This window comes from Mesocricetus auratus, unplaced genomic scaffold (genome assembly GCF_017639785.1).
Source record: "Mesocricetus auratus isolate SY011 unplaced genomic scaffold, BCM_Maur_2.0 Super-Scaffold_100007, whole genome shotgun sequence".
NCBI lineage: Eukaryota > Metazoa > Chordata > Mammalia > Rodentia > Cricetidae > Mesocricetus > Mesocricetus auratus.
Window position 1 is genome coordinate 72,982,815 of NW_024429191.1, and position 10,071 is coordinate 72,992,885.

Consider the following 10,071-nt stretch of genomic DNA (forward strand, 5'->3'; position numbering starts at 1 on the left):
ATAGTCCTCTCAGCGATACTTAGGATCACCCCAGACTGGAAGCTACCCAAAGACCTGTCAGCTGTAGAGCAGATGAATGCACGGTGACGTAGTCCATGACAGGAGGCTCACACAGAATGTGCCAGAATATCCTGCAACATGTACATCTTACAATACAATGTTGAGAGAAACAAACAAACAAACAAAAGCAACCAGACGGGGCTAGGAGAGCCAGTAGCTCAGCGATACGACATGTGTTCAGCATCCATGAGACCATCTCCAGTGCTGCAAAGGAGGAAAAGAGGGAGAGGAGGAAGAAGGAAAGGAGGAAGGAGAGGAAGAGGAGGAAGAGACAGACAACTGTACACTCCCATTTGCATAAAAGGTAAAAAAGGAGCTGGGATAATGGCTCAGCAGCTAAGAACACAACGCTTGTGGCTTTTACAGAGGACCCAGCTGAGTTCCCAGCACCCACATGGTGGTTCACAACGTCCCGAAACTGCAGTCCCAGGGAGTCCAATAACCTCTTTCCACCTCCTTGGGTACCAGGCACACACATGGTGTACAGGCACACATTCAGGCAGGATGCTCAGATACATAAAATGAAATAACTGAATATTAAAATATGATTTGTGCATCCTGTTGACACTGGGTGCTGGGTGTGTGGGCTTTTGGCCTGTGCTCAGTCTGGGTGCTGAGTTCACAACTCTGACTTACGCTATGTCATGGACCAGTTTCCTTCCAGTGAACCGCATCCTCTTCCCCACCATGCAGCCCTCTTTCTGGGGTTCTCTTGTTCATAGGATGCCTCCACCTGAAGATCAGGGGCCACCTGTCATTCCCCTCTCCTTGCCGCTCACACCCTGTCCATCTCCAGGCCCCGTGACCCTGCATCCCATGGTCCTTCAAATCACTCTTTCTACCCCACTGCACTTTCTTCTTGCTTGAATGAGTGCAGTGGCCTCTAACCTTCAGTCCAGATGCTTCTAGAATGGAACTCTCATTCTGTCCCACTCCTGGTTAAAACTTGCTGTTGTTTGTTTGTTTTCTGAAACAGGGTTTCTCTGTATAACAACCTTGGCTGTCCTGGAACTCTCTATGTAGATCAGGCTAGCCTTGAACTCACAGAGATCCACCTGCTTCTGCCTCTTCAAGTGCTGGGACTAAAGGTGTGCGCCACCATGCCCGGCCCTGGTTAAAACTCTTTCTTTTTCTTTTTTTTTTTTTTTTCTTTTTTTGGTTTTTTGAGACAGGGTTTCTCTGTATTGTTTTGGAGGCTGTCCTGGAACTCACTCTGTAGACCAGGCTGGCCTTAAACGCACAGAGATCTGCCTGCCTCTGCCTCCCGAGTGCTGGGATTAAAGGCATGCACCACCAATGCCTGGCGTGGTTAAAACTCTTAATGGTTCCCTGAAGCCTATGAATTAAGTACATGGTCTTGATTCCACTTTCAGGACAGAGTTCTGAGTCCCTGGCTTCACGTTTGCACCCCTCCTAGGGCCTTCCCATCACTGACACCCTGTACTATGCTCTAAGCTGCTCCACGAGCATTTGCACAGCCTTTTCCAGCAGTGGTTCTAGGGATCCCACTGTTTCCCCTTATCCCTGTTTTTACACACTGGAAACCAGAGTAATGCAAGACAGGACATTTTTATTATGACCACTAGATGGCGCCAGGTCCACAGGCAAGGAAGAAAGCAAGTCTACCTATACACCCTCTGGTTCCATCCTTTTCCCGAGTCCACCCCTCTACCTGGCTTTCTGTGAACAGTGCCTGTTCTGCCCAGTCGGCCTGGTACCTGGTCTCTGGGAAACAGCGCCATCAGCAGGCATCTCTTCTCCATGCCAGAGACAGTGTGTGCAATAGACCTTGACTTGGACACCAAACAGTGCCCCTCCTTGTCACTCCTGCCAGCCTCCCAGAGGTCTGTCACCTGTCACCAGCTGCCTTGCTTCACCCCTCCTTCAGGAGCAGGACCATGGCTGGCTAGCTGACACCTGCTCATCTTGCTGGACCAGACGAGGTCCAGTCCTACTGCATCCTTTGGCTTCCTCTCCACCCAGCTGGCACCCGGTTGTTGGTGGCTCCCTTCCTGCTGGCCTGAGGGACCCCTCGGGACAACTCAGGACTCATTTCCTTTGAGAACAAGTCCTGTGCCTACTTCAGGTGTTCCATTAAGCAAACCTCAGCTCAGCCTGGCCTCTAACAGACCAGCACAAAAGGGGTTTGGCTCCTCTTATTTAGTCACATTTCCCAAAGACATCTTAGTGAAGGGTAATGGCGAATGGGGTGGGCAGACCCCAGCATACCGTGCAGCAGAGAACAAGGTGCTAACCACACGCCATCAAATAGTTACTTAAACGATATTCCTGCTGGGGCTGGAGAGATGGCTCAGTGACTAAGAGCACTGACTGCTCTTCCAGAGGACCTGAGTTCAATTCCCAGCACTCACAACTGTCTACAACCCCAGTTCCAGAGGATCCAACGCCCTCACTCAGAGACACATGCAGGCAAAACACTAATTCACATAAAATTAAAAATAAGTTATAAAAACATATTTTAAAAAATGTTGTCTGGGCATGGTGGTGCACTCTGGAGGCAGAGGTAGCAGAATTTCTGTGAGTTCGAGGCCAGTCTGGTCTACAGAACAAGTTTCAGAACAGCCAGAGCTGTCACACAGAGAAACCCTGTCTCGAAAAAATAAACAAATGTTGCTGCTTCCTCCCCCTCTTCCTCCTCCTCCACCCCACTCCTCCCAGGACAGAATCTCTTTACATAACTCTGGCTGCCCTGGAACTCCCTGTGTACTTGAACTCACAAAGGTCCATCTGCCTCTGCTAGTGTTCAAGGCGTGTGCCACCACGCCCGGCCTTAAATGCCTCTTGACGCTGATGATGTTGTGATTTCAGTCCATTTCTAGAGTACACTAGACCTTAGATATTACCCTAAAACAACTCACTACAACCCCAAGGCTCCTGTGCCAGGTCCAGGTGGATGAGGAGAGATTGGGGCATCTTTGAATCACCTGTCACCCCAAATGAATAAGCGAACCCAGGAGACAGGGTTCGCCCGACGCTATCCCTTCCCTGTGGGCAGCTGGGGGCTCCAAAGCGGGCCCTGCCCGCCGCCCCCGCTCGCATCCTGGGAGGGGAACCGGCAGCCCAGTGCCCTTCCTGCCCCCAATGCCTGGGGCTCCTTGGGCGCCCTCTTGGCACAAGAACAGAGGGCATCCAGAGCGGGTGGCAACTCGCCCCGCCACGAGCTCGCAGCGGCAGGCGATAGGAGCTGGGGGACGCTCAGATAGACAGACAGATAGCGCTCCCCTCGCCCGCCCCCGCCCCCACCTTTCCCACGCGGCAGCCTCCCGGGGCGGCCCAGGCCAGGCTGGCACCTACTCCTGTCCCTGCGCCGCGATCTAGGCTCTCTGCCCCGCCAAACCCAAGTTTTTCCAGGCTCTGCATCCTGTGTCAGGGTCTGGCATTGGAAAGACCACTGAGCCCCCTACACACTCTACACAGAAAGAGAGCCCTTTCCTCTCTGCCGGCGGGTTCCACTGCGGCCTTAGGACAAACTGCAGAACCCAGAAATAACCACGGGGTGGCGCGCTGGCACTGCGTGTCCTCGACGTGGTGCGTCCTGGCTACCAAGGCAAGGGGAGACAGTGTGCCAGAAAGGTAAGGGAGGCGGGGTTGTGTGGCGGTGGGGGAGGCTGGGGGGGAGATAGGAATTAAAATTGGGAGAAGTCCTCTTTCTCCCCAGGATATGTTGGGGAGCAGAAGTGGGGATGCAATAGAGAAATGGGCTTGGGACCCGAAACAGCAACTATTAGCAGGGAAAGGGCTTCGACAACCTGATGGGATTAGGAGATGGGGGTTGGAGATTGCTCCAGCGCGAGAAGGCTCTTCCTCAGGCTCTTCATGGAGGGGGGAAAAGCTCTAACTATTGGAGATAGACGGATCTGAGAGATCTATGCACACTCGAGCATGCACAGCTCGCGGTGCAGGTTACAACCTCACACTCCCACTGTTTCACGCTACACACAGACACACTCACGCACCACACACTTTCTCTTGCATGCGCAGCAGACCTTTTGGATTCTGTGGGACATGTAAAACACTCTACCCTTAACCCCTAACGAAGCCCGCCCTCCCAAGCGCTGTCCCATACTGTTTGGAACCTGCCCCCAGTCCACAGAAAGCCAGCCTCGCAGTGACTACTGCCTCATCGCTCTTCCAGCTCAGCCCGGTCCATCTCTGAAACTGCACACATAAAGTTTGGGGTACCTCCACGTTCTAGAGCAGCTCCTGAATCCACACAGCCTTGCTCCAGAACACTCTCAAGTTCAACTTAGGACTTTTGCAGGCCCAGGGTGCTTTTGCCTGGAAAGCCTCTCCCTTCATACTTTTAAAAATCACATTTCATAACTGCAGTGTCATGTAGTTAATATATTAGTATACTCAAAATTTGTTTTTCAACATGGAAGCTCCTTTTCAATTTTTTTTTCGGTTTTTAAAAAGCGATCAAAATATTTTCACAGACCCTGGGTCACGGCCAGTTTGTCTATCTGTCATTTGCATAGTACACACATACATCACCAAGGACCACCTCCTTCCACAAATACCCAATGGGCAAATTCCCCTCCTTCCTCATCTCACCTAAGCCCACCCCTAGCCACGAAAACAGACGGGTAGATCCTGGGGGCTCTGCACAGCCACCCCCTCCTCACATCCCCTGATTCGGAGGATTTATCTGTATCTGGACTCGAGCATAGGAGGAACGTGGCGGTGGTGTGTGTGTGTGTGTGTGTGTGTGTGTGTGTGTGTGTGTGTGTGTGTGTGTGCATTTGGGGTAACAACAAAGAGGGCTGGGGGAGCCAGTGAGAAAGCGCGAGCATGTTTTGCCTCGAAGGCAAGACTTGCAGCCAATCAGCGTGCAGGAGCCTCCCTCTGCGACTCCAACATTGAGTCTATAACCGGCTGGCCGGGCGGAGCTGGCAGCATTTGACTGTGGCTTGGGACGCGGAGAGAGGCACGCAGCGACTGACCGACGACCGGCGATGGTCTAAGCGCCCCTTGGCCACCCCCTCCCCCAGACGCGACCAGACCCTGCCCTCGCCCTCTGGACACACATCCCACCTGGGCTCCTCCGCCTACCGGCGCTCCTGTCCGCCCGCTTCGGCTCTCCTCCGAGGAGGCCTGGGGAGCTGCGGCGCCCGCCAGCATGAGCGGCTCCTTCGATCGCAAGCTCAGCAGCATCCTCACCGACATCTCCAGCTCGCTTAGCTGCCATGCGGGCTCCAAGGACTCACCCACCCTGCCCGAGTCTTCGGTCACTGACCTGGGCTATTACAGCGCTCCCCAGCATGACTACTACTCGGGCCAGCCCTACGGCCAGACGGTGAACCCCTACACCTACCACCACCAGTTCAATCTCAATGGGCTCGCTGGCACCGGCGCTTACTCGCCCAAGTCGGAATATACTTACGGGGGCTCCTACAGGCAGTATGGAGCTTACCGGGAGCAGCCGCTGCCTGCCCAGGACCCAGGTGAGGACGCCGGGGTTGTGGAGAGGGTGCGAGGCACTGGAAGGCCCCGCAAGAGAGAGGAAGTATGGGAATGGGAGCAGAAACCTAGGGAAACCTCGAGGGTAAGAAATAGAAGAGTTAAAGGAGGTGGGTTAGATGACCTCCAGAGAGGATGGACGACACTGTGTGCCGCGGTCTCCTGGAGATACCGGAGCAGCTGGAGCCACCAGGAGTGCGCTCTGGGGGATCCGGGGGAACCTTCAACGCTGCGATCCTGCGGGTCCTGGAGCGGCAGCTCGCGAGAGCTTGGGGGCTTGAGGACTGGAGGCTCCGGGGGCCTTCCTCTGGACGCCGTCTGGGGAGACCCGGAGTAGCGTAGGGCACGTGGAGAAAGACTCAAAGAAGTCACAGAAATGGAGGAAGGAGGGAGCGAGAAGTAGACAGAGGTGGGAATAACAGAAAGAAGTGAGGGGAGAGCAGTAAGGAAAAGCACGGAAGAAAGCAACAGGGGAAAGGAAGAAAGAGGAAAGGAAGGAAGAGAGGAGGGGGAGGGAGGAAGAGAAAGAAAACAGAGGGGATGGAAAAAACAGAATGCCTGTGTCATTGCAATTCTTCTGAAGCAAATTATTTGAACTAAGAAGCGTATTAAAAGGAGATGGGAGGACTAGAAGGAGTGGGAGACGCCGCCGCGGGTTAGGTGGGTCACTAGAGCCGGGAAGACGTCGTGAGCGAGCGAAGCCGCGCGGTCCTCGCCCAGGCGGTTGCTGGCGCCCGGGCCGGCGCTCCGGGGCCGGGGTGCGGAGCTGGGAGCGCCGCGTCGTGGGCGGCCGCCGGGCCGGCTCCGTCGCCGCGGTTACCTCCCTGGGCGCGGGCGGCACAACGCTCCTGCAAAGAAGTCCCGGGAAGATCAGTGGGCCGAAGGGTGCGGCGTTCGACTGTGAGGGGATCTTGGAGAGCGCGGGGGTCGCAGGCCGAAGCTAAGCTGGTGCATTCCCTTTTGCAGTGTCGGTGAAAGAGGAGCCGGAAGCCGAGGTGCGCATGGTGAACGGCAAACCTAAGAAGGTCCGAAAACCGCGCACCATCTACTCCAGCTATCAGCTGGCTGCCCTGCAGCGCCGTTTCCAGAAAGCCCAGTATCTGGCCTTGCCCGAGCGCGCCGAGCTAGCTGCACAGCTGGGCCTCACACAAACACAGGTTAGTACTGAATGCTCCAGGGTCCCCGGGGACAGAAGGGAGCATGAGGGACCCGGCACTCCCTAGGTGCCGAGGAGCCTGGCTGGACATTTAAGCACACCCCAACCCCTGCCCCGCAGCCGCAGCCGATTGTAGGAACTCTTGCCTCTGGGTTGAGTGACTTTTAAAAGTTTCAACCTCCGTAGAAAGCTTTACGGTAGCGAATATGGAAGGGGGCAGTGTGCATCTTTTTATGCAACTGTGCATGTCTGTCACAGAGAGATGCCCTCCCCTGCACCCCAGAGCTCCCAGCTCTCAAGACTCTCACCAATGCTACAGGACATAGAAGTCCTGTGTTGCCTCTTTCCCAGACTAAGTATGTGCATGTAGGGAGTACAGGCAAGGCGACATGCCAGGGAATACTCACATAACGTGTGAGGGAGGTCCTGTATGGGTCGTTTTGCAAACAGAAGGCAAGTATCTTTGATGGAGCGAGCACCAGTTAGCTCATATATAAAAACGTATGCTTGGATAAAAACATGATCCTGCTTTGCACCCAAATGCCTCTGCCAAAAGTCAGGCAGAGAGGTTCTCTATCGAAAGACATGAAGTCAGAAAGTGGGGTCTACCCCCACCCCTTTCATGTCCCTAAACACCAAGACGGCTCACTGCTCTGGGGAGGAATGCTGGGTGCCTGGCTCTCCACAGGTGTTGACAGGCAGCTTTGGTTGCGGCTGGCCTGCGTGGGGCCTGGTCCATCGGGAATCTGGGTCACCTGGTGAAGAGCTGATTCATTGTTTGTACCAGTCATGGGGTGGAGAGAAGCAGCGGGAGGGGGAGATACCCCAAGGGAGATTTAGGGAGTCAGGAATCAGGAATCATGGTGGTTCACCTGCTCCTGAGTCCCTGGATCACCCCCAATCCCCAGCCAGAGCCCAAGAACCCTTCCTGCCTGTGTATGAATGAAGGTGTTCATATTGTGGGTGCTTATCTGGGTGTATCTGCATACATTTATAGCTTTACTGTCTGGTGGCTTCGTAAGGCTGTGAGTGGGTATGTTGCTGAGTGTGGAGACACCTGTGTGGGTGTGTGTTTGTCTCTGTGTATCTGTGAACCTCAGCTTAGGGCTTCTGATGTGGGCAAAATATTACAGACTTCCCTGGGTCCCACTTAGGATGTCTTTTTATTGAGGACTTGCTGTGTAGCAGAGTGTTTTCTATACATCTTAACTTTCTTGAACTTTTTGGTGACCCTTTGAGGTAGGCAATAGTGTTATCACGGTCCCCATTTTGCAATGAGAGCAAGGTGAGGCCAGAGAGGTTAAGTTACCTGCTTAAGGTCGCACTTCAAAAGTAGCAAACCGGACCAGTAGAGTGTTCCAAACCACAGCTCTTTTCCAACTGGAAAGAAAAATGCTGTCTTGGGAGTGGAGGCCCCGGTTTTTTTGTTTTTTTGTTTTTTTTTTTTTGCCTAGTTTCCCCAAGAGGCCGGGTACTGCTTTTGCCTTCTCCAGGCTGGGTTCCCTGTGGAGTTTGCCTTTGGCACCTCCGAGAGGCTAACTACTTGCTCCTTTCGTACTCTGTCCAGGTGAAAATCTGGTTCCAGAACCGTCGCTCCAAGTTCAAAAAGCTCTACAAGAATGGGGAGGTGCCTCTGGAGCACAGTCCCAACAACAGCGACTCCATGGCCTGCAACTCGCCACCATCACCAGCCCTCTGGGACACATCTTCCCATTCTACTCCAGCCCCTACCCGCAATCAGCTGCCCCCACCGCTCCCATACAGTGCCTCCCCCAACTACCTGGAGGACCCCACCAACTCCTGGTACCACGCACAGAACCTCAGTGGACCCCACTTACAGCAGCAGCCACCTCAGCCGGCTACCCTGCACCATGCCTCCCCGGGGCCTCCGCCTAACCCTGGGGCTGTGTACTGAGCACCACCTGGCCTGCGCCCCCCCCACAAAGGACCCCAAGGACCAGGCCCTATCCTAGTGACACTCAGGAATCGTCGAGGGGCACAGGGGAAAGACTCCCTTCCCCCCTCCCTTGTCCCTTCTTCCAGGGACCCAAGAACCTCCAGATGAGATATGCATGGACCAAGGATGCTCCCCCAAACCAACCTCCCTCCCCCTGCTTAGGCTGGGGTGCCCTCCAGATGTTGAGGCATTTCACTCCAGTGGGGGCAGCACATGCTCTCTGCTCCAGGAACCTGGATTGCCTCTAGATGGCTCATCACCTTCCAGCCTTCCAAACACAGCAGAGACCTCCAAAACAAACGGGGAGAGCCGGAGTATTAGCAGGTCCAGCCTGTGCTGGGGCACCAGGCACCATGGATGCCAGCACTGCCAGACCCAAGCCACCCAGGGCAACCAACCCACTCTTGAGCCGCTTTTTAAAAAGACATGGGAAATCACATCATGGCTGATCCTCAAGGTGGGGGCCTGACCTAGCTCTCGCTGTCCTCCAGCCCTCATTTAAGAGTTGAGGGTTAAACCAAAGAAAACTCCCCCAAATGAGGGAGCCTTTTACTATCCAGGGAAGGATTAAAGGAGCCCAGTCTCGGCTCCTCCCCTGGGGAGGAGGGCCACCCCGTGTTTTTCCTAAAGACCCCAGATCTTCTTCCATGTACAGGACTTTGCACAACTCTGGTTTTAAAAGCTGTTGAAACAGGACACAAAGGGCATTGTTAACAGTTAGGACCAAACCCCACCCATCTCATGGGGGCATCTGCTCTGCCTTGCCCCCTCTGACCCTTCCTTTTCTCCCAGTCAGTTACAAGTCTGGGGGGTCAAACCCCAACTCCCTGCAGAGATATTCCAGGCAAGACAAACCCCCAAACACCCCCTTCTTGGCAACTTTGGAGAAGGATCGCTTCCACTCAGCTGCAGGATGCAAGTGAGGAGCCAGGAGACAAGAAGAGGCCTAGGACTCAGTGCCTTAGGGGTGAAGCTGGCTGCTTGGAGGGCTGGCACCACCGCTTTTCCCTGGCCCAGGCATCCCCCCAAAGCTAACTCTCTTCTGCCCCTGATGTGGCAAGACATCGAAGAAAAGGAGAGGTAAAAGACTGTAGTTATATATATAGTATGGTTTTTTTTTTTTAAAGAGCAACCAAGAGAAGCAGCCTCCTCCCTTGTGGTTTCCTATTTATGTGACCCTGCTCCTCCTGGACCAATCTCCCTGTGTGTTGCAAGCCGAAAGAGGGATGTGGGCTCCTGCTGGATTTGGGTTTCGTGGGAGGTGCAGGAGTAAGGAGAGATGGGGTGGGTCTCCATGTCCCACCCCAAGGGGACAGGGATGAAGCCAGCTCCCACCGCTCCCCAGCCTTCTCGTTTCTGCTTTCTTACTGGACCAGTCTTTATATATAATGTTAATAAAAAATGAAGAAGAAAATAA

At 54.2% G+C, this 10,071-nt stretch overlaps 1 protein-coding gene across 1 annotated transcript; it reads left to right on the forward strand.

Moving 5' to 3' along the window:
• The first annotated feature begins 4,994 nt into the window (after positions 1 to 4,994).
• Dlx3 (distal-less homeobox 3) lies at positions 4,995 to 10,071 on the forward strand. Its single transcript, XM_005075860.4, has 3 exons — positions 4,995 to 5,525; positions 6,508 to 6,698; positions 8,265 to 10,071. The coding sequence occupies exons 1-3, from the start codon at positions 5,201 to 5,203 to the stop codon at positions 8,610 to 8,612; spliced, it is 864 nt and encodes a 287-aa protein (XP_005075917.1). The 5' UTR covers positions 4,995 to 5,200; the 3' UTR covers positions 8,613 to 10,071.

What these genes read in the sequence shown, in the direction of transcription:
- Dlx3 (XM_005075860.4), top strand. Translation starts at nt 5,201, where the DNA reads ATGAGCGGCTCCTTCGATCGCAAGCTCAGCAGCATCCTCACCGACATC. An exon ending in GCTGCCTGCCCAGGACCCAG is followed by an intron (nt 5,526 to 6,507) that starts GTGAGGACGCCG and finishes TCCCTTTTGCAG; the next exon opens with TGTCGGTGAAAGAGGAGCCG. An exon ending in TGGGCCTCACACAAACACAG is followed by an intron (nt 6,699 to 8,264) that starts GTTAGTACTGAA and finishes TACTCTGTCCAG; the next exon opens with GTGAAAATCTGGTTCCAGAA.